This window comes from Plenodomus lingam (genome assembly GCF_022343315.1).
Source record: "Plenodomus lingam strain CAN1 chromosome Unknown contig_14, whole genome shotgun sequence".
NCBI lineage: Eukaryota > Fungi > Ascomycota > Dothideomycetes > Pleosporales > Leptosphaeriaceae > Plenodomus > Plenodomus lingam.
In genome coordinates, this window is record NW_027093932.1 from 2,582,859 (window position 1) to 2,605,831 (window position 22,973).

General features: G+C 52.8%; 8 protein-coding genes across 8 annotated transcripts; 3 read left to right on the forward strand and 5 right to left on the reverse strand.

Annotated features, from left to right (window-relative positions):
- Nucleotides 1-30: 30 nt before the first annotated feature.
- On the reverse strand, nt 31-2,274 carry IAQ61_002902 (uncharacterized protein; the record flags this gene model as incomplete). The annotated part of the gene is made up of 2 exons (XM_003843301.1): nt 31-1,662; nt 1,717-2,274. 2 exons carry the CDS (start codon nt 2,272-2,274, stop codon nt 31-33), a joined length of 2,190 nt encoding a protein of 729 aa, XP_003843349.1.
- Nucleotides 2,275-6,038: 3,764 nt separating this feature from the next.
- On the reverse strand, nt 6,039-7,631 carry IAQ61_002903 (uncharacterized protein; the record flags this gene model as incomplete). Its single annotated transcript, XM_066095745.1, has 3 exons — nt 6,039-6,442; nt 6,680-6,881; nt 7,023-7,631. 3 exons carry the CDS (start codon nt 7,629-7,631, stop codon nt 6,039-6,041), a joined length of 1,215 nt encoding a protein of 404 aa, XP_065954581.1.
- A 576-nt stretch (nt 7,632-8,207) lies between these two features.
- Nucleotides 8,208-8,495, forward strand: IAQ61_002904 (uncharacterized protein; the record flags this gene model as incomplete). The annotated part of the gene is made up of 1 exon (XM_066095746.1): nt 8,208-8,495. The coding sequence occupies one exon, from the start codon at nt 8,208-8,210 to the stop codon at nt 8,493-8,495; it is 288 nt and encodes a 95-aa protein (XP_065954582.1).
- A 1,812-nt stretch (nt 8,496-10,307) lies between these two features.
- On the reverse strand, nt 10,308-10,589 carry IAQ61_002905 (uncharacterized protein; the record flags this gene model as incomplete). Its single annotated transcript, XM_066095747.1, has 1 exon — nt 10,308-10,589. The coding sequence occupies one exon, from the start codon at nt 10,587-10,589 to the stop codon at nt 10,308-10,310; it is 282 nt and encodes a 93-aa protein (XP_065954583.1).
- A 394-nt stretch (nt 10,590-10,983) lies between these two features.
- IAQ61_002906 (uncharacterized protein) lies at nt 10,984-11,890 on the forward strand (the record flags this gene model as incomplete). The annotated part of the gene is made up of 6 exons (XM_066095748.1): nt 10,984-11,037; nt 11,099-11,193; nt 11,264-11,300; nt 11,387-11,511; nt 11,605-11,615; nt 11,886-11,890. The coding sequence occupies 6 exons, from the start codon at nt 10,984-10,986 to the stop codon at nt 11,888-11,890; spliced, it is 327 nt and encodes a 108-aa protein (XP_065954584.1).
- Nucleotides 11,891-12,095: 205 nt separating this feature from the next.
- Nucleotides 12,096-12,392, forward strand: IAQ61_002907 (uncharacterized protein; the record flags this gene model as incomplete). The annotated part of the gene is made up of 1 exon (XM_066095749.1): nt 12,096-12,392. The coding sequence occupies one exon, from the start codon at nt 12,096-12,098 to the stop codon at nt 12,390-12,392; it is 297 nt and encodes a 98-aa protein (XP_065954585.1).
- A 202-nt stretch (nt 12,393-12,594) lies between these two features.
- On the reverse strand, nt 12,595-12,798 carry IAQ61_002908 (uncharacterized protein; the record flags this gene model as incomplete). The annotated part of the gene is made up of 1 exon (XM_066095750.1): nt 12,595-12,798. One exon carries the CDS (start codon nt 12,796-12,798, stop codon nt 12,595-12,597), a length of 204 nt encoding a protein of 67 aa, XP_065954586.1.
- A 6,142-nt stretch (nt 12,799-18,940) lies between these two features.
- On the reverse strand, nt 18,941-22,971 carry IAQ61_002909 (uncharacterized protein; the record flags this gene model as incomplete). The annotated part of the gene is made up of 5 exons (XM_003843292.2): nt 18,941-21,741; nt 21,794-21,998; nt 22,061-22,381; nt 22,431-22,838; nt 22,915-22,971. 5 exons carry the CDS (start codon nt 22,969-22,971, stop codon nt 18,941-18,943), a joined length of 3,792 nt encoding a protein of 1,263 aa, XP_003843340.2.
- Nucleotides 22,972-22,973: the final 2 nt, after the last annotated feature.

The window sequence follows — 22,973 nt, forward strand, 5'->3', positions numbered from 1 at the left end:
TCCTACAAACACACAATCATCTCGAATCCTCTATTGTACCTCCTCCTGCTTCACCCGCCAACGAGCAGGTTTATTGGGCCGCCAAAAACTCTGCGGCCCAGGCTGCTCCAAGTCCTTACGATCAGAGCCCCCAGTCTTCTTCTCTCCATCATCATCCGCACCATCTGCCAGGTTCGAATGCTCACTCGTATCCTCGGGTCCCAGTTCCCGATCAAGCGCGGCTTTCGATGTCGGGGATGGATGGCTCCCATCCTTGTACATGACTCTCCTGATGAAGGCTGAAAGTCTTGCTTTCTCCGCTTTAAAAGGCGCCTTCTGACCCTCCTCGATCAGATTGGAGGAGAGTAATCGATCGTACACACCATGGACCTTGCGCAGTGCGGTAATCGCATCTTGTCGTTCCATGCCCGTGAGGTATACTGCACCTACCCCTTCCTTACCAAGCATTTGACCGCCCACACTGAGTTGTAGGCGAATGTTCTGTACAATGGGGTGGAGAATCGTAAGTGCATCCACGAGATCTGATGCTTTGGCGAGCGGGAACGTCACAGCTAATTCGGCAAACATGCTAGTAGTCTTGACATCCACGTCTTCCTGAAGCTCCAACATCATGTTCAGAATCTGAGTAGCATGACTCATCGAGTTGTGGTTGTTTTTATCACGGACACAGGAGCTCATTGCAATTCGGTAGGTAGCTGGTCGAGGTTTTATGCCTTGAGCGATCATCTGCTCTTTGAGCAGCTGGACTGCTTGGGCCGATGCTCGTGCCTGACGTATATTGCGCAGGCGCATGTGAAAACTGACGAGGTCAGGTACCACATGGTAAGTGCCAGGGTCGGTCAGTGTGTCCCAATATTCTTGAGAGGCCTTGCTTGCCACAGTCTTCAGACATGCCTCTTGAACAAGGGTAAGGGTTTGATTGCCTGGTCGGACGTATGACAAGGAATTCGGTACTATTCCACTCAAACCTTCCGGCTGGATTGCGAGAAACTCGTCACCTCGCATCCCCTTGCTATCGGGCGAAAGATGATCATCATCAAACCGGAGCTCGCTAGGCACATTGGGTGCTCGAAGGCGTGGGATTCCTGCAAATTTTCGTTCTTCCGTTCCCAGTCGCGGCACGAAACGTGGAATATCCATGGTCTGTTCAACGAGCGACAGAACGTCATCCCAGTCTCGTGGTCGGCTACCAGCAAGCAGCAGACGGCCCATGGCACAAACGAGCTGCTCATCAATGATCAACTCGGCGCGTCTCCATCGACTTACGATGCCCTCCCACAGCCGGCGCGCCTCGACAATCCCACGGTCTTTCCTGGTCGCGGCTTGCTCTGCTGTCTCGCCTTTGGGTCCATTGAGCAACAGACTCTGCCTGAGAGCGTTGATGATGGTGTCATATGTCTTTGCGTTTGCCGCCGCAGGACCATTTTCAGGTATTTTGCCTGCAATGCCCCACAGCGCATCCATATCAAGCGCTCTTGCGCATACTCGTAGGGCAGCATTTGTGTGTATAATTGAAGGCTGGACTCGTGAATTGGGCGCGAAGAGCGAGTGGTATATGGAAAGGGCATTGCTGAGAGCACCAGACAAGTGTGCATTTTCGGAGAGTCCTCGCAGAAGGATGGTGTAAGTGTAGGCATCTGGAAATTGTGCACGCTTCTTCATCTGCAAGAGCGTCAGCATTCATGTCTGCGCGAAGACTTGACGCAGTATACGTACGTCATTATACACCTTGATCGCGTCTTTGATCCTCTCTTTGCTGAGGTAATAGTCGATAATGTGATTCCAGCTCACAATGCACTCCATGGAATGGCTCGCCATGATGACCAGCTGCAACATCTCCTCGACTCGATCTTTGCGCAGTTCCTTGGAAACAAATGTGGCCAACTCCAGAGGGTCCTGCAGATATCGCAGTTCCCTCTTCCTCCGATTCCAGTCTTTCTCTGGTATGCGCGGATCGCGGGGACCCAGCCTCGCAAGGTTGGGCGTCTCGTCTCGTGTAAGTCGCTGGGTCGACTTCCTGAGTGCGGCATGCTCCCTTCTCGCTATGTTGGCAGCAACGTTTGATCCCTTCCATCGGTCCTCTTTGGGCCGTGGTCCATCATCTTCGGCGTCGTCTACATGGTTGCGGCCGCCTTGGCCTGTAGAGAGAAGTCTGAGTCCATTGTGGGCTACGGTTGGCCTGCCAGCTTGACCGCGAGGGCGGGGAAGAACACGGGCATTCAGCACGTCGAGAGCCTGTACATATCGCCGGGAACAGGCGCGGCAGCTCAGCATCAGGGAAAGTGTTCAATTTTTTTGGTACTGGCTGGCAAAAAGCAGTCGCTACTTTGTGTTGGCTAGAAAGTTTCCCAGGGCTCGGGCGGGAGTTGCCATCGGGCCGAGTCCGAGCATCACGTGACCAAGCGAACCTCACTTCACTCCATGGCCAAAACGTGAGCCATCATCATCGCCGCGCCCTCGTGGCATAAATGGAGCCCAGATCCTGTGCAGGGTAGTGAGATCGGGGAGTACAGGCGACACTCGACCGGCGAGGGCAGACAGACAAAGTAACTGACGGTCGTGATAGTGACCTTGCTCAGACGAGGTAAGCAACCTCGCTCCATCAGCGCTATACTAACTTGGCCTGTTTCGCACTGTACAAGGCTGACCAAAACCCTACCCTCCCACAACCGAAAGCCCGGAGCCGAACACCAAGGTAAGGTAGTGCAGGGAGCCGGGGCATCCTCCATGCGCCCGGCATGCCATGCCAGTGTACCGAAACTAGTGCAAGACATCGATGGCTTGCACACATACCAGACCTGCCGTGGATTAGCACATAGCACGCTGTCCGATCGGTCAAGCGTGGGCTGCCGTGCAAGCGTGGCCATGGAATCCTCCAGCCAGTGCGGCGGGACAGAAGAATGGCGTGAGTGCTTTGCTGGTGTAAGTACAACGTGGAACTCCGTGAGCGTGGTTCCCTTCAGATGCATGAGATTCTGCCCGTGATGCTGTCGTGCGAGGAAGGCGTCGACCACAATGGAGCACCGTCATTCATCACTCCACGTCGTACAGCGAAGCAGAGCTGTCGTCTGGTGCCGAGTGCAAGGTGGGTGTAAGACAGCAACAACACTGTACTCGCAACGTACGTGTTCAAGGCATCGTCAATGGCTCGCCCCAACCTCTTTTTTGCTCTTCTGCTATGCAATGGAACTTGAAATCAGACCACGTCTCCATTTGGCCACCAATCGCAAGTCTGCAAGGGCTGTTGCCCATTCCCATTTGCCCTTTTTCTTCAATGTGCAGTCACACACAGCCAAGACCGTCCTCCGCATCCCCCGTGCGGCCGAATCCTGCTCTGCTGGCTGCTGTGTAACCCACCCAAACGACCATGTATGTACGCCTCTTGGCTAGCCAGTTGCGCATGCACCCTCCTGCTAGTTTCCGCCGTCAGATCATGGCGCGCCGTTATGTTCGTCACGCCAGAGCCTGCCCTGGCGTTAGCCCTCTAAACGGCGCCAAAAGGAAACCCAGCCTAGAGTGTAGCTTAATCTGACGGTGAGGTGCTGCTGGGGTACCGTATAGCGTACCATCTCAGCGTGGCCAGTTCTGTAACTCACATCTTGGAGAGCCTCTCCTTGTCATCAAGATCTGCCTGTTTCGGCAACATTTCAATATCCTGTATCATCCCGGTCTTGCAAAGGAAAATCGATTCTTACCGGGGCTATCGTCGGCCCTCGTCAGCAAGTCATGCATGTCGTCAGCGCGGTAGTATCATGTACCCCGTACCGTACACATTGCGCCTTCGGACAAGTTGCCCTGCGTATTGCGCAAGTCAACCAGGAGCAGCCACATGGTCCGAAATTTGGCATGCAGACGTACTGTATATAGCATACCCAGACGACAACATCGATCAAAATCTCACGAGCATGCGTCTTCATGTTGACCCCCGTTCTCCTGCCCAGGCGCGTGACGCACCCAAGATGTGCTCCGGGTATTTTGTCGTCCTCCAGACGGAAGCACACAAGAGTACTCTACACCGTTGACCTTGCAGTCTCGCTGCAGTCTCGTAACGAGTTCTCGTAACGACATCAGGTGGCAGGATCCGTTATGTCACACAGGCGGCATGCCTTGCTTGCACGCGAGTGGGCACACCGCATCCATCCACTCTGGTGTGCTGTTATACCCGACGCCCACGAAAAAAATGCCTTGCCAACATGATGTACACACCACCCGAGCTCTTGGCCAAACTCCCACCCCTTTCTGATTTCAAACTTCCAATACCCTGAAACACACTACAATGTTCGAAAGAGCAGTGCCCTCCCCCCTCGTTTCAACCCCATCTCGACTCTTCCCCCCCCCCCAAAATAAATCAAAAAGCCACAATACACACACAACCGGTAACCCGCACAACCAAACCCCCAACCCATCCACACCGTCCCACAATCCCGCACAAGCCCACTGATTGGCCCCCCAAGCATATCATTTTCCCCCTCTGTATCCCCGGCCCCGAGCAATCAAAAGCAAGCAGGTAGGGAAATGCAGCCACGCTGTGCGCCAGTCACAGGTGGCACTGAGGCCCGGTCGCTTTCTTTGCGTCAATGTACATACATGGCAGCCGTTGATGTTACTTGGGCTTGCACGTACGGAGCGGGGGAGGGGGCGTACGTGTTCGGGGTGCGATGATCGATGGGGAGGGGAGAGTGTTTGTGGTTGTTGGGGGATAGATGGGATGGGTGAAGGAGGGAGGGGGGTTATGTATGTACTAGATTGAGGGGGCGATGGTGTGTTTTTGGGTGGGTGTCGCTGTCATGTCATCATATTCCTTTTTTTTCCAGAAAAATTACATAACATTAAAATCTCATAAATGTTTCACGCCCCGTCTCGCCATATCGATACCCAGTTCAACCAAGGTAGGTGGCCCACATTCCAACACATCGACAAAAATACATACCTTCTTACAAATACAACCCCAAACCCGCCCTCTCCAACCCCATTCTTCCCACCCCAGTCACCGCGACAGGCAGACGCAACGTTGCATTTCTTGCAGCCGCGTTGGGCTGTAGGTAGTATGGTGATGGTAACCCCCCCCCCCCGCAAAAAAAATCACGGGCTCAGCGATAATGAGCAACCAACACTCAAGCCTACTGGTTAAAAGCAGATGATTTGTATTGCACTCCCCCTCGCCCTTCGCCCCTCCTTCCTCCCCCTCCCTAGCTTTTCCAATGATCCGACCAGTCAGACCACGAGCACGGCTTGCACAACCGTCAAGGGTGACGTACAGGCACAAACCATTGGGGGCGGACGTAGATTGAATTTCGGGTTCGTTTGCTTCCTTTGATTTCACGTTGCCGTACAAAAAGAGGACACAGATGCAAGCGGCAAGGAAGAAAGGTTTGACCACATCACATAGTAGAGACCGTTGGGGCGCTCGTGTAGTCAGGTCTGGCTGCAGAAGCGGCATCATCAGGCACAAGAAGTGCCAAGGTGGGAGAATGAGGGTGACGCAAGAAAAAAGGGATTTGATTTGCAAGCTCGTCGCACTTGTTACGCCTTCACATGCAATTGTGTCTAGGCAGATAAGGAAAGTGTGAAACTAAAAGGGAAGGGACTGGAAAGTCACCGCCCATAAAAATGATCAAAACAATATTCCAGAGGCAAACTTGACACACACCACGCCTTTTGGCAAACAGTTCTGGCAATGGTGTAACACTTTGTGAACCCTGTAGGATCTTCACCTCCTCATTCGCCTCCTCCCCATCAAAAAAGCGTACTGCATAATAAATATTCTCTAATCCCAAACATGAACACCTGTTGAGATGGAAACATGCAGCCGCCTCTGTGAACATGCAGACCCCGGTGCAGTGGGAAAATGGTGGTAAAATGCCACCCCTTCCCATATCGTAAAGACAAAAAGGCCCGCCGTGTAGGAAGTCATCAGAACCCGAAAGAGGTCGAGTAAATTATGGGTGATAATAAAATACGCGTTCTCGCATTGATCCGGTCAGGAACCCTCTCCGCTTTGGGTGGCTTCACTCTTCTCTTAACACTGGTATGCCCTCCTAATGGCCCTGCTGAGCGTACATTTGAGGGTTCTGGCCATACGGCGATTGAGGGTAACTGCTGTTGTTACTATTTGGACTGTTGTATGCATTGCTGGTTGGGGTGGCATACTGCGCCATGCCTTCAGGCAGTCCTGGGCTCTGTGTGCCGTACTGTGGAGCAGCAGAGTTGCCCGAAGCGGCAGGCTGGTAGCCAATGGGGGGAAGCTGAGGATGCTGCGACGGCTGGCCTGGCACACCACCAACTGCTTGACGCATCTGCCCGTAAACAGGGGCCTCGCCCGGAGCACCGCCCTCGTGAACACGCTGTTGTACATCGGCGCGGTGACGCTCTTCATCGGCCTTGCGCGCAGCTTCCTCCTCCTTCTTCTTAGCCTTCCATTCTTTTCTGATCTCCTTGAATTCTGCAAAGCTCAAGTCAGTATGTTTAATCATCCTACCAAGGGTAGTGAGGAAACGCCAAGATAAGCAGGCATGGGTCTCAGTTGTTAGCTTCCGTATTCGAAGCTATCCAGTGCGGCGGGAACACCACACAATGGCGCTGGCACCAGCACAATCCCAGATGCTAACCTAGCGCGCTAGGCTTGCAAGGACCACCAAAACCTCAAATTCCCACCCATATCAACCAAGATGTCACATACCTTCAGGAGTACGCTTTGCACCGTGAGATTGCATAGTGACGTGCGCGTTCAAATGATTGAGTGTTCCGTATGCTTTTTCACATCCATTCCAACCACATTTATACATGCGCTCGATTTCCTCGTAACGCCGACGCGGACGTTTATGCTGTTGCGCACCAGGTATAGGAACAAAAGAGTACACTGTAGATAGCGGATGTCCACCCTGCAAGTTTTTTCGTGGTTTGATTAGCTTACAGTTCCACTGCTAGGGATGTGCGAGGTAGGAAATGGCAATTGTTTTGACGCGAATGGGGACGCGTCAAAGGGATTTCCAAGAGAAAAAAAGAGAACGTGCAAAACTCACAGTTGGCGGTCGCTGGACGGGAGACACCATAGCTGGTGCGGGGGGCCCAGAGGACTGAGCGTAACCATGGTGCATACCAGGTTGACCATAATGCCCCGCCCACTCAGGACGCGACGCGTACATTGGGGTTTGGGGTTGGCCTGGGTAGTGCTGCATGTCGTGGTGAGGTGTATAAGGCGAGTACTGCTGTTGGTGAGGATAAGTCGGGCTCGTCTGAGCGGCGATTGATGGATCTATAGGTACATCCGAGTCAGACTTGAGTTGTTGCGGTGTATGATGGCCATTTGTTTGACCATCTGGGATAGACATGGACGGACTCTGTTGTTGCGCCATACCGCCTGGAGCTTGCCCTTGAGCGCCTGGTTGATACGAACGTTGAATGTATTCCGGAAATGACCCTGATCGAGCAGAGGAAGGGTTCAGACTGTAGTCGGAAGTGGGGGTAAGGTTCGAAGCTCGTGGGTCTTGTCCTTGAGGAGGAGGGGGCGGAGGAGGATATTGCGCAGCAGATGCTTGATCTGCAGACGGTCCTTCAGAAACGGTATCAGGAAAGGTTGGGTAGGGCGGGCTCAAACCTGACTGCGAGTAGTCTTGTTGCCGTGCGTCCATAGACTGTGTAGAGATTGGCGAGAATCAATGGCAATTACGCTCTACGCTGAGGCTGGTTGCGCGTTTGTCCAAGGGGGGAGGGATGGTGGAGAGATATGACGGTCGCAATCCGTTTCGGATGATATGCCGCGACCAGTGGGAGACTGGCAGCTAAAGCGTACCAAGGTAGATGGCAAGGGGCCAAGACGTGCGCAGCCAGAGGACCGGAGATGGAAATTGTGTGGTAGCGTGGGAGTTAAACGCGGGTGATTTGCAGACGGTGTGGTTTCCAGTCGCGCCCAGATGGAGGGACAAGTTCGTTCGGCAGTCTTACGCCGTCGAAAAGATAATGCACGGAAGGCGCAAGGTCAATGCCCACCGGGGCAGGGGGCTGTCACTAGCGGGACTGCGTCTCTCGAATCGCGGAGCCGATGGCGCAGCGCAAGGTGAGGTGCAACGCAGAGGTGACACAGGTGGTGCTAGTGGTGGGTGAAGCTCGCACTGCGGATCTGCTAGGGGCGAAGGTGGATTTGGAAGACCGCAGGCTAGTCGATGGCACGGTCTAAAAGGCTTTTAGACTGGTGGCGTACGCCTTCAATGACGGCCACCAATGGGTGGGTGGGTGCGGGCTCGCGGCTTACCCAGGCAAGCCTTAGCACACTGGATGAGGTAATGAATCTCCGTGACGATGGGGACAAGGATGCGAATGAATTCGGTAAAGCCGAGCCGTATCTGTGGGAATTGAATGCTGTTCTGGGTGGATGCCTAGGACCAGGTGGGTTGGCGCAGATGGCGAAGAGTGGGCGGCTCGAAGGAGGCCTCGAGGGGCGGGTGCTAACAAGGCGCGGGGGAGCGTGCGCGAGCGCTGGTAGGCTCTGGCACTAGTGAGAGAGGAGCAGGTTGCGGTAAGCGTGCTCGGCGAGGGTGAAGGAGAAAGAGATCAAAGGCGGCCACAGCCCAAAAAAAGAGGTGGCCGTTTGCGCACCGCTGAGTGGCTCTGCTTGCAGCAAATGCAGGCTGCAATGGCAGTCGGGCCGTTACGGAAGGGTCGATGACAAGAAAGTTGCACGCTCGCGGTGGTTCTCCCTGCCTCGTGCTCCAGAGCTCAGGTTGGCCGAGCTTGCCGAGGCGCGCAGAGAAAGATCAGCCCTCGTCCAGCCGGAAAACTGTGCAAGAAATTCACACAGTGGAACCACACGGGAACGCTCCTGGCAAAAATACGGCCTGCTGGGATGGGCAGACAGCCTTCTCCACGGGAGAGGAGAGGGGTGGAGAGAGAAGAGGATGGGAGGGGGGGAGGGTGATAGGCGACAGGCGAGGACTGGCCCTTTCTTTGACCTTGGTTTAATGCGCGCAATTGACTCGCACGATGTATTGACAGGGCGGGAGTGGTGGTGGTGGTGGTGATGATGTTGGCGCTGGTGCTGGTACTGGCGCTGGATACCGATCTTGGTGCCGGTCAGTAGCAGCACAGCGGATGCGCGATCTGACGTGCCTGGGGAGGGGGTGGCAGCGAGCTACTGGAATCGCTGGTGACGGCAGCGTTAGGGCAGGCACCAGATGCAAAGGCGATGGTGGTGAGCTGCACTGAGATTCGCGATGTAGACTAGGGACGAAGATGGGAAGGCGTGAAGGTGGCGAGGAGAGAGAGGCCACTAACAAGCAAAGTGGCCCGAGGCAGAAGGTGCAAAGGTGCTGACGTAATGCAGTGGCAGCGACAGCAGCGACAGCAGCAGCCGTGACCTTGGCCTGGCAATGGACGGGCGAAGGGTGGGAGGGAGGGAGGGGGGCAAGGAAAAGTGACAAGGGCCAAGGGACAGACAGACAGGACAGGGCATGGGGCAACAACACCGCGCTGACGTTTCCGTACGACGAACGCGTGCTGGCCTGGCCTTGCCCTCGTGCGCGGGCGGGCACACACACACACACACACTCTCTCTCTCTCTCTCTCTCTCTCTCTCTCTATGCACTCGACGACGGACGACAACGACGACGAGGTGAAAAGAAGAGTGCAGCGATGCGATGAGGCTGAATGCTAGCCCATACGCTAGCTAGAGACCGGCATAGGGACATGGGGGGCGACGGCATAGTACTACTGTGTTAGACAAGTAGTAGGTAGTACCTGGCACCATGGGGGTCACTACAAGCCTTGACTACAGTAGGAGAGGTGAGACTGAGACTACACGGTACACTGAGGAACAGCCAACATCACAACCTCCACCCCATATCTCTCCCAACCTTAACCTCAACCTCAACCTCAACCTCAACACCAACACTCTCCACTTCACTCCACTCCACCCCACCCCACTTCACTGCAATGCACTTGCTCACAAAACCACATCACAGCACGGCACACACCGCACCTCTCTCCTTCTCCTCCCTCCTCCCCTCCCCTACCCCTTCCTCCTCCCCCACCCCAGCAGCAGCCGTGGGCGGGCGAATGCGGCCGCCCTCGGCTGGAGCGGCCACCGAAACGTCTGCATGCAAATATTAACCATGGCACAGACCTCGCAGAGAGCGGCAAGACAGCCCAATGCGTGCAGGGAGCTGTGCGAAGCGAACGCTCGACTAGGTATATACAGTCACAGCACAATAGGTACCGGTACATACGGTGGTGTGGGAAGAAAACAACTTGTGGACCGTTAACAGCACGGCAGCCTGCATCCGACTACGGTTCCTTACTCTACTCCACCTACTCTAGGAAGGAGAACGGTGTTGCTGCTGTCGCTGTCGCTGCTCTCTCCCAGCATCAGCAGCAGCAGCAGCAGCAGCATCAGCAGCATCAGCATCAGCAGCATCAGCATCAGCGCCCACTGCCATTTTTGCTCTTCGCTCGCTCAGCTGTTGACGGTGGACAGCGGGGAGCGGGGAGGAAGGCGGCCTGGATCCTGACCTCATTCTCGCCTTCCTTGCATGGCTGACGGAGAAGCGACCTTCCCGTGATGAGTCGCCCATGACCTCAAGACCACCTGCCCCCATGTCGGCGGTGAGTTGCCCCTCCCCTCCCAAACGTCTGCTCCGCGCTTGCCGGCTCCCGCCCCACGAACAATCCATCAGCCCATCAATCAATATGCGCAGTGTGGTAGGTACAGCTCACGAAACCATTTGCGCATTCTTTGCCCTTCAACTCTCCAGAACCAGAACACGGCTACTACTACTCTTCCAGGTGCACTCTTTGTACGGTATAGTAGTGTACTCTAGTGTTGAGTAGGTAGGTTTCAGCCTCGCTCGTCTCGCTACGTGCGCTCTCTGCCACTAGGCTATAGCAGGCCGCAGCAGAACGCCCGCAATGCGTCGTCGGTGTGCTTTCCCCGCCGTGCTCGCCATCCTTGCCCTGTGGTCACCAGACCTAGCGCTTCTGTGTGCAGCCACAATGTCGGGGCCACATTCCGACCTGGACATTCCCCATGGACTCCAAATAGGTATCGTAGGCACTCTACACACAGTAGGTACCATACCCGACAGACACCTGACACTGGCTTGATGAGCGCACGAAAACGTGGAAGGATCGGGCAGAACCATGTCTTGCTGTTGTCAGCCATCAAAGTGGGGCTGTACAAGCCCCTCGGCTCCTCACCTACCAGTATGTGCACTGTACAATACACAGGCGCACATAGCATGCCATAGGAGTGTGAATGCCCTCACCTTCATAGCCTGTTTCCAGGCCGGCTCGTCGGTGTAACTCGCGGTGTAGGTTGTCCAGTATGTCAAGCAAGGTGCATACTGTTACATACTATGGTAGATACCGTACCCTTGTTGACGACGTGTCGCGACAGTCTCGTGCATCATCCATCCACCAGATATCGCCAGAGAGGAAGCCCGCCTCTCCCTGCGATGAGACTGCGACGGCAGCGTACAACTCCCATTGTCTCTTCCCAGTCGATTTCCGACTTCTCAAAAGGTAGTTGTAGTCCGGCGAGGGTCTCGGCTCTCGACCAAGTGAGTCCCAGCGCCATGGTGCACGTCTGGACGAGATGTTTCCCAGATGATGCAGGCATCCGCTAGGTAAGTACGCGTTTGAGACAATCCCACCACACAAGCTCTGAAGTCTCGACCTGGTTTCGGTACTGGGTAAGCCATCCTTAGTTGACCTCGCGGTATACTACATAGGTGCATGGTCTATCCTAGTAGAGGAAACCTTCGTTGGCTGCACGGTATACATAGCATGCGATGGAAACGGTTTCTGACACACGAGACACGATACACGCTTCTAGTACAGATCGTAATGGCCCTTGTGTGTATTGGGTTTAATGCACCAAGACTGATCTGATCCAGGATGATATACATACTTTGTACCTACCAGTGTATGGGCAGGTACGCTAAGGAAAAACCACACCGTCGAACGGGAGCGAGAAGTAACTTCGATCTCGATATGCAGGTGACTGTTGCGCAGAACGATGGACAACACACTTGCATCCTGAAATTTCAAGTCTGTACCCAGTCCATCCACCTCTTTCTTCCGTGACGGAGGCTGCGACATGCAACATGCAACAGGGCAACACAACATGCGCAGGGGAAATGTCGAGCGTCGTCCAGAGAGGCTGTCGAGCCCATGTTGGTGGGGACCGACGAAGATCGGCACATTTCCCTCAGAGACGCATGAGGACAGTGTCAATGTCAGAATGCGGTAAGAAGGACGAAGAGGTCAACGTTAATCCCCGACCCAATGCTAGCCTACCGATATTTCTAGCCCTCTTGGCCCTTGTGAGGGTGCCGCTAACGTCCAACCACTTCGTATCCAGGAACGCTTCGTGGACCATGAATTTTCGACCAAGCGGGTGACACAAGGGTGGCCCGTCTCTTTTCCATATCCCTCCCCTGTCCACCAGCAGGATGAGCGGGGGCCCCTTGTTTGTCGCTTCTCCCATGTCTTTCGGTCAAATTATGACAAGTCCAACCGAGCGAGGACCCCTCACGTGGCGAAGAAACGCACGGTGCGGCCATGGATTCGGCCCAGGTGCCCACTACTGTGCATCCACTGTACCTACACAGCACGTCTCTCACTTCCTTCATCCTTGTTGCCAGACTTTTTTTTCCTTCTCCTCTCTTCCGAGGGCACAGTACCGTTTACACACAGCTGCGGAGCGACAGCTGTCATGGTGAGGTTGCTGTCATGGCCGAATTGCTGGCCCGCTTGGACGTCGTGAGTCGTCGCGATTCGGACAGCGTTTGACGACATCCGATCCATGTCCGAGATTCTTCGCACCCATTCAGTATTGTATGCACACGAAGACGTGGCAGCCGATATCACATGCAGCAGCGGGGCGGGCTACTTTCCCCAACCCAACTCCTCTTCCCTTGACCTGTGTTGACGTGTGGGGAGAGTTGCCTGGCCTGTATTCTGTCATGGCCGTACTGTGGTATGGCACGGTAGGTAGAGTATGGACATGCAAGGAACCTTGCAGTCACCAAAGCTGTTGGTACTACCATGTACAGCATTCAATTTCGCGCCTCTGTTACCCCCCCCCCCCAGACGCGTGCACTAGAAGCCGACTAGAACTTCAGATCCTCTCAAGCGTGAAATCGTAGAGGAGCGGGGGAATGGCTTGATTTGCGCTAAGAGTCCGAAGAAACACAGTCCATTACCGCGCTTGTGTTTGTGAAGTCGGCGTTGTTTATCTTTGAAAATGGTACTTGTCATTTTTCATCATGCAACAATTCATAATGTGTAAACCCGTCTCAGACCTCGTATAAACAAAATAAAAGGCAGGATGCGGTGAAGGATAGGGTGGACAGGATGGAATCAGGCTGCAGAGTCCTCTCAGCGCGTATCGCCTTCTCTGCTCGGCGGACTGCTGGCTGCATCATGTCGACTTGGAGTCTGAGCTGCGCTGCTTCGCGTGAGATCCCTGTGCCGTCACTGCTGCTGCCGCTGCTGCTGCTGCACCTCTCGTGATCCCGGCCCACCTCTCTCAAGTCACATACACGAGGCCCTTCACGATGCGTCTATGTGGCCCCCCCCTTGCACTTCCTATTTCCGATAGATACCTATCACAGTACTTTCAAACAGACATCAGGATTTTTGGCTTCATGACATAATCTTGCGTCAGCCTGTCCACTCTTTCCTTTTCCTGCTTACCCTATGGCAACAGGGTCCAATCCAGAGGCCACCACCACCACCACCACCATCACCACCGCCACACCCCCTTCCCTCCTCCATATGCTAATCTACATTACACAAATCTACTACCTACGGTGCATTGGCGAGCAGAATCATCAATTCTCCGCTTGGTTCCCCTCCATCGAATGGAATCCTACGGACTCCCAGGATAGACTTTGAACCCATCTTTCTCAAGAAGGATATTACCGGTCAGGCCCCATGCTAGCACAAGAAACACAAATACCTAAGCGATCTGCAGCCATCCAGAAGACCCGAAGAATGCCCGATTTTGGCGCCCGAAGATCGTTGCTGCCAGTTTGCCTCCATTGGCAATCGGGTGAACGAGGCCCACGCGCTCTGGTTCGCGCATCGGCGCCTTTGATCTCATGGATCCCCACTTTGTTCTGCCTCGGTCGCCTGTCGTTGTGGCCGTCTGTTCCAGTGTTCCTCATAGAGTACCTGTGTACAGTGAATGTACAGGCCTAGCCTACTCTTTCCCGCCCTTGTCATGCACACGGTAGTTGGACGGCGGAACTGAGCGCAGATTGCAGCGGACATCATCGACAAACTGGCATGGCCAACTCCTGATGCACCTCCGCACACAACACGCTCTATACACAGTCCTTGTCTGCTCCTTTTGTGGTCAGCAAAGACGCCTGCCGTGTGTTGTACACGCGACGTGTGATGATCATCCCGATCAGTCATCCACCAGTCGATCCGTGGTGAGGAGCCTACCCCCCCCCCAGTCTTGATTCGAGATGGGGATGCCATGGGCCACCCTTTCTGGACCCTCGATAGGCATCCCACCCACCCATCCGATGGCTGTTTCCGTATCACTCACAGCCGGAAACCATCGCACACAAAGCCTGGAGCATTCCCAAAAATTCGATAAAGCTTGCCCAATCGATTCGCCAAATGCAACCAGATGGCAACAACAGATACAATGATATTCTCAATAGCGTGAACCTAGCTCGGGAACGCGCGCTTTCCCCAATTCACCCTGGCCCAGACGGGACGTACATGGAGTATTTCTGTCACAAAGGCGCAACAGACCAATGGAAAATTACGACCCAGTTTCCGAATCAGAGTGCCGAGGCACACTCATTTCAGATCAGGGTCGTGGACGCGAACCCTGCCAGTCTGAATTGCGACGTGTTGAGCCGCGTAATCCGAGCGCCTGATGAGGAATGATGACAAGGCTGCTTACTCAACCTGCGATGTCATCGATGAGAGCATGGCTGAAGCAGTCCCAGAGCAAGATCTAAGCCTAACTGCGAATGAACAGTCTGCACGTGGAAACGGTACGACAAGCCCAATCACGATCATAGCTCCGATTTCGCTAGGCCAAAGGTTATTGTATACTTGTGTCCATGCTCCCTCCTAACCACCGTGACAGTAATAAAGTTTGCGAGGATTCATGCAAACGGCCGTCTTTGCCCAGGAGCAATTCTAAGATTCATCGGAACTGTTTCCGTCCGGAGAACTGCCAACTCGATTCCATGCCATGTACGCAAAACGAACCTGATCCATGGGCCTCGATCTATGATGTCTTCAAAGGGCAACCTCGCCGTTCAACAGCGCTCAGTGGGTGGCATACGAATGCGCTGCTGCATGCCATGTTCTTGGTTCTTGGAAAGCGGTATCAACTCCGGTTTGATGACGGTGCTCAACTCCTCTCTTCAGCTGCGAAGTGAATGCAAGCAGAATTTGCACCGGAGCAACGGAAGGACCATGGACCCAAAGTAGCATGGTGAAGGAGGAAGAGGACAACCATCATCCTCGTTCACAGTTTTGCGTCTGCCCATGCAGCTGACATGGAAACCAACTTGGGAAGAGTGAAGGTCCCTTTTTTTCGACTCCTCGCAGGCATCTGTTATGCGTTTGCGGGGAACAGCCATGCGAGTGGCATCCCTGGTAGGTAGGACGCGCTGGTCGTAGAGCTACTCATCCTTCCCGCTTCAAGCGGACAGTCCGCTCAAAGACGTCGCTTGCGCCATAATGCCGAGAGTAAGTCGGCCAACGATCGCTCGTGACCCAGCGTGCAACGGATCACCTTAGTTGTTACTCTATCTCGACTTCACACAGTATCCGATCTCACCTGACGGGTAGGAATTATGACTCTTCCTACTGGCAGAGAGCTTGCCCGACAATCGACCACAGCGCCAGGCATGACTTATGAATACGGCAATCCCGGTCAGTCTCACCTGAGTCTGATCAGCGACTCCTGTGGCGTCTTACGGTCCTTCACGAGTCAATCCCTCTCGCCAGCTGGGCCTGGCCATTGCATGATCTGGATGCGTCGTCTTGAATCGACATGGGATCATGGTCGACTCGTCATCAATCTGCCGTATCTTTCGTACCCGATGACATGTCGACTCCGAGTTTGCGGCTCCTATGTTTAGGTACCAAGATCCCTCTCTCGTTCCACTTGAACTTTTCCTACGGTAACAAAAATTCACCCCTTGTTTCTTTGGTCAAGTACCTGGATGTTCTTTTACCTCGTCAGATTTCGCATATGCTCAATCGATGGTTTACCAAAGTCTTGCTCTTGACAACTGCAAGTACTCGTTCTCTGTGATCAGTGGACATGGTTGCGTGGGAAAGATTAAGTGCGAGTACCGCAATGCACGACACATCTGCTATCAAACGGCGGCGTATCAATCGCACCCAAGGTACACCAGGTCTGGCACAACCTGTTTTTTCCCTGTACCAGGCACTGTCGACGCGTTTGTTGGATTATCTCATGATCAGCAATGTTGAAACCCTGTAGAGTTGTGATTCGCGCATTTCAAATGGTAACCATCCGACCCTGCGGAACGCAACCAAGATTCTCCTCAAGCAGATCCAGATCCTCTTTCCTGCATCTTCACGCAATCACTTGCCCTCCGCTACGTGTCATTTCCCCCCGTCTCTCTCCCATCTTTTCTTCTCGCGTCAATATATCAACCCTTTTACAATTTTCCAGCTCAGGTGATTTGAAATGTGAAGAAGAAGAAGACAGCGGCGTCCACATGCTTCTTTAACGTGCAAATAAACATGCACCACACTCTCTCCCCAACCCCGATATCCCCTTCTTCACACCATGAGCTCATCCCTTTATTCTTCTTCTCGCCCTCTCCATGCGAAATATTCAACCACCCACCCTTTCACGAGCATATACTTTAACCCAACCCAACGCCAATCCCCAACACCAACCCTAACACCAACCCAAATCCAACCTCGGACCCACGGCCCCGGGCCCCGGGCCCCCTAAAATCCAACAAGCGCAGAAGAGAAATCAAGAGGCTGGGAGCACGGCGCCGGGAACGTGGGAGGTTGCATGTGGGACTAGTGGGGTGTTGATCTTGTCCGTTTGGGTGCGGGTGGACCGTGGTTGGGTTGGTGGGTTGGGGGGGAGGGGGGTGAGGGGTGAGGGGTGAGGGGTGAGGGGTTTGGGACTGGGTGTGATGGTGTGTGGGATTGGGGGGTTGGTGGGTTGGGTTGGGAGTGCGGAGGGGCGAGGGGGTTTAAAGAGAGGGTGGGTTTGGTTTTTGAGGAGGGGGATTGGATTGGATGGGATTGGATTGGATGGGGGAGGGAAGAGGAAGAGGGATGGGAGGGGGAGGGACTTGAAGAGATGTAGATGCCTAAAGGGATGTAGATACCTAGTGAGACACAAGTTCTTAATAAGACATAGCTTCCTAATAAGACATAGCTTCCTAATAAGACAGATTTCCTAACATCACACACACTAATCTAAACTAAATTTTATCCTATCCTACAACTTTATATTTCTACTTCTACTTCTACTCCTCTAACCTATCTACTTCTCTTTCTATCGATCAAAGCAAAGCTAAATCCTAGACCTGTGGTCTTTTGTGGTCTTTTGTGAATTTACGATAGGTTGTGTTGTGTTATATTAGGTTGGGTTAGCTTGGGTTAGGCCAGGTGGGTTGTGTTAGGTTGTATCTTATTATATTGTATCTTATCCTCTGTGATCCTCTGGTATCTTATTCCACCCTATCATCCCTATCCTTATTCCCATTCCTATTCCACCTACCTTTTTATTCTTATTCCTATTCTACCCTATCGTCCCTAGTCCGCACCCCACAACTCTCTACGCCTAACTTATCTAAAGTAAAACCCACCCTACCTTCTCCAAAGCAAAACACGCCCTAACATACCCAACACAGCATACCCGCCCCAGACAAACCCAAGCTATCCATCTTCCTCACCCATTCACAAGTAACTAAACCACGCTATACTGCACCCAACACACTGAACAGCATACACAAAGAACACCGCGCGGGGGGAAGAAGACGAAGAAGATTCAGCGGAAGGAGGAGGGTGTATCCAACCCAGCTATCACCATCCATCCATTGAACATTTCCTTCCAACTAAAACTCCCTCCACAAAGATGCGAAGTATCCAACCTATCCAACCCAGCTAGCCCCCCTTATTCCTATCTAAGATACCACGCCCTAGCACACGACACAATGCGTATGGCTCAGAAATGTAGTATATCTAACTTTGCTGGACGAGTAGCCGTGGGTACACGTGGGTATATGATGGGTGGTGGGTAGGTGTGGGTATTAGGGAGATGGGGATGTGATGTGGTGGTTGATGGGTGGGGTGTGCTGGATGGATGGAACAGACAAGTAAGTAAACAAGCGAGTAAGCATCTTAGGTCAATCTAGTATACCAAGGGGATATATGGGATGTGCAGTATTACATGGGTGTATCGGGGGGTATAGGCACTGGGATGCAATGATTCATCAATGGGTAGGTTAAGAGGTAAGAGGATATGTAGCCCAAGGGCTAAGAAGATGGCTAGATCAACAATACAAACATCAAGTTTTATTTTTATCACGAAGCAAAATGGAGATGATAGAAATCATTCATATACAGCGTAGCCTTTGTTGTCCCAGCGCGGACAGCTTCGCATGCGTCCTTTGCTGGTGGGAGCCGGGGATCTATGGGGATATAGGGTTGCGTGGGACGAGTAACAATCAAGAGGCCAATGCATTTCCTGGGTCTACGAGTACGCGCGGAAGGATTTGTCTGATTAGCGGGCGGATGACGGGATTTAGAGACTGATGGGACAAAGGTGATGTGTTTTTCCTGAAGAAACCCATCAGACTTGATATCTCGGTAGCTATCGTTCAGCTTAAAGTAGTAGGATATCACTATCAAGCTTGGACTCATCTCAATCTTTTCCTTCTTATCGAAAAGGTAGCACCAGGCATGCTCCTTACTCCACACCACTCCCCACCTTCTGGCTCCGCTGCGTCTTCAAGAACTCCCAAACCTCCATGTGCTCTTGCGATTTGGCGACATCGGCGGCTGTCTGTCCCTTTTGGTTCGTGATATGCAGATTCGCACCCCATGAGACCAGCAGCTGCACGACGTCCAGATAGCCATAGCTTGCAGCCCACATCAATGCTGTCCGACCGACATCATCCTGGCGGTCGATTTGCACACGACGGGTTGAGAGAAGCGTCTCCACTGTCTTAGGGGACTGGATGAAAAGCGCCCATAGTAATGGCGTCCAGCTGTCGATATCCACGTCATCCTCGCCACCACAGTTATTGTTCAGTAAAATGCGCAGAGTGTTGGTATGTCCACCCTGACATGCCCATGAAATGGCATTGCGCAGGTCATGGTCTTTGCTGGCTTTGTCAATGCCCTTGGTGTGCATCAAGATACTGACTACTTCTCTTTGTCCATTGCCCGCGGCCCACGAGAGTGGAGATCGCCCTTTTGCGTCCGCCAGATTCAAGTCTACAGAAGGGTGGCGAAGTAAGACTTTCAGCACCCTCACGGAGCCTTCTCCAGCCGCCCAGGACAGGGCAGAGCGTCCGGCTTTGTCGACGTGGTTGATGTCGATTGCTGGCTGTTTCAGCAAGGACTGCACAATACTTGCATGGTCTCCCAGTACAGCCCAGAAAAGTGGCGTCCAATGTGTGTGATCTTGTTCGTCGGGCCTGAAAGCACCGTTTTCCAACAGCGCTTCGACAATATCCAAGTGCCCGTTTCCTGCGGCAAACGACAGCGCTGATCTTCCCGATCTTCCCGGTAATGAAATATCAATTTGCGATGCGCTGAGAAGCAATTTGAGGGCATCCAGATGCCCATATTGCGCAGATATAGTCAAGGGTGTGTCCTGATCGACTCCAGTACTATTCGAGTCTGTGCCATGATGAAGCAACACTCTAATCGAGCCGAGAGAGGACATTCTCGCTGCCCAAAACAGCGCTCGGCCCTTCTTTGCTTCTTCAAAATCTGCTTTTGCCAATGTCTCGGCAAGCAGCGTGGTCAGATTGAAAAAGGCGGCTATTTCAATCGTCTCGAAATTATCTGGGAAGGAGTATTCCATGTTCCTTTTGACCCAATAGTATCTCAACCAATTCGTCTGGACACAACTCAAAGTCGCCGTCAGTTGACGAGCCGCCTCGTGGACGTGATCCGGGGCAATGGCTTCGCATAGCGAGTAGTGCTCCGCCCAGAAAGTTGCCGCGTAATCGAAAACTTCATATCTCTGAGCAATTAGCGTACATTGCTCCTCGCCTATATACTGTGAATGTTTGAACAAATTGTCTAGGCTGGGATAATCGTCTAGGCCAAGAGATAGGCCCTTTGTGTCGAAGTCTGTGAAGGGGTCCGAAGGACAGGAATCAGGCGAGCTCGGCTCGAGGCTTATGTCTTCCGGGGCGAAAATGTCCGTTTGGAATTCCTTCAGAAGCAGGTATCGCATACATGATTGGGATATGCTCAGCGCTGCTTCTGGAAGAGGAATTGCAAGACTCTGCACTGTCTTGTCTGCAGAACGGAGTGCGAGGTCGGTTAGGTATTCTTTAGCGGACTGATGTATGAGCGAAACGGTTGAATCTCTGGCCGAGCTTTGTACACCATTGATGCGGACAAAGGACCCCACGATATCCTGCAACGTTGAGCTGATGGAGAACTGCCGGTCATTCAGTAAATCGGGTAGGGCTTCATGTTTCCGCTGAATCGTGAATGCAGTGTCCATCTCTTCCAACGTCAGGGGTCTCGAACTTCCAATAAGCAGCTGTAATATTTTTCTGGCGTCCTCTTGATTGTTAGGTGGAATCTCGCGTAAAAATCGGCTATAAGTGGCTTCAAGATTCTCGGGGAATGTGTTGATGATCCGTTCGAAATCGCTCTTTGATGCCTTTGAACTACCTTCAAGGCTACGGAGTACCATATTCAGCCAGAGAAAACTCTGGTCAGACTTGGAATACAGCAACTGCTCTAGATAGTTCTTGGTATCGTCGTTGCAATGAAACTTGTTTGAGATCTCGCCGACCTTGCTTCGAATGACCAACTTGACGTCTTCGTTGACAACATTGTGGTTTTGCTCGATTGGCAGTCTGGTTGTCATTGTTCCCGTGAGATTGTAAGAGTTTCCGAGTGATGGACGGCTGGTTATCAGAAACTTGACATAGTTCTGAGATTGTCGATGTTCATCTTGTGACTCGTTCACTAGCCGCATCATGGCGTTCAGGAAACTATTGCGCGTCCTGGCTTCACACTCATCAATCGCATCCACTATCACGCCCACAGGGCCTGACGTAGTATTAGCAACCAACTTCAGAAATAGTTCCCAGAGGGCCGGGAAGGAGTTTGCAAGACTTGGGCCTTCCATTTCGAATCGTTTCTTCACATGCTTAATGAGCTTTCGGTGTTGCTGTAGGATCTGATATAGAATTCCGCGAAGAATAGCAGCTGCGTCTCTCTGAGATGTTACTTTGTCGTCACAGATGAAAAGAAAGACCTGAGGTGTATTAGGGTCAGCGCGATGTAGCCTTAGGTGCTCCGCCAGATAGGCAGAGAGCATCGTTTTCCCACAGCCAGGTTCGCCCGTGATCCACAGCACTCTCGACTCTTTGGCCGCTATCCAGGACTGATATGCAGGGTTGTCCAGAATCCAGCTGCAGGTCCCTTGCACCGGCCTCGGTAATTGTGCTTTATATTCTGCTAGGTGGATTGAATTTAGCAGGGCCATGCAAGATCTTTCAGCCTCGGTCAAAGCTAACAGATCGCTTAGCTACTGCTGTATCGTGGTTCGTCTATCATTACATACACTGAGTTGAGGATGTGCGGAATGATTTCATTTCCATCTCTCGGTTGAAGAGGGCATTTTTGACCAATCGTTTGATCGCCTTCAAGGCGTAGCTGTAACCATCATCCTTTGCCCCTCCGAAACGGCACATAGTTCTATGATTTGCGAACAGGGGTATGATATCTTCGTCTGGTAATCCCAGTATGGCAGAATGTGGATCAACGACCTGCATTTAGAGCTGTGTTAGGCGCTGCTTCATACAGATATTTTCTCTGGAGGCGGTCTTACCAGTTCTGACAGCCCGGGCATGGTTTCCGTTTCGTGAAAGGTGACAATGTCCAAGTCTCTCAAACGATTTCGGGAAGAGACCGCGAGATCACTTAATGCTTGAGAATTGGATCCAAGGGTTGTCAGAAGGTCATCCCGTATTGTCCCAGCAATGCCTGCAGTCTGTGATGCACGTAAACACATGTTAACGACCCTTCCCACGATTTTCCCGACATCAGCTCCTTTTGAACCACGATGTGGCGTTCCAAAAAATACAATGGCGGAAGTGGCAGACAGTATGTCACTGTACAAGCGGTCATCTTCATGCGCCAGAACAAGAGCCTGGACGAAAATTAGGATTTCGTCAATCTAGAATTGTCGAACTTCTCACCTGCTTACATACTATGCCTCCAAGGCTGTGACAAACGAATATTATCGGACGCTGCGGTCCTTCCGAGATGGCTCTGAGAGAATTCAGAAGATTCCCAGAATAGTGTCGTAAAGTGGCCACTGAAGAGCTCCAGAGGAGCTCAGATGGGTAACCATAGGTGAAAACGCGTGACCCGGGAAGGCTGTTCGGGAGCAGATCACGGAGCCACAAAGTACCGTTCTCGTGCTGCCATGTTGTATAAGCGTCCCCGTTCAAGCCATGTATTGCCACAATATCTACTCCGATAGCATCTTCTTCTTTTGAATCGTCAGGCAAGTCGTTGCCGCTGAGTAGGAAAAGCCCGTAGGTTTTTTCGCGTGCGTTGTCTGGCGCCGGAGCAGGCGAGGAATCTAGCTGGGGAGGAGGTTCCTAGGGCATCATCACATCAGAAGAGCGTTCTAGAGCGTAGCTTTTGCTTAGTATATAGGCCTAGGTGGCTCCTGACCTTGGGAGCTAGCTGTTTTCGTTTAAGTTTCCGCAATTTCCTGCGCAACTCTTGCATCG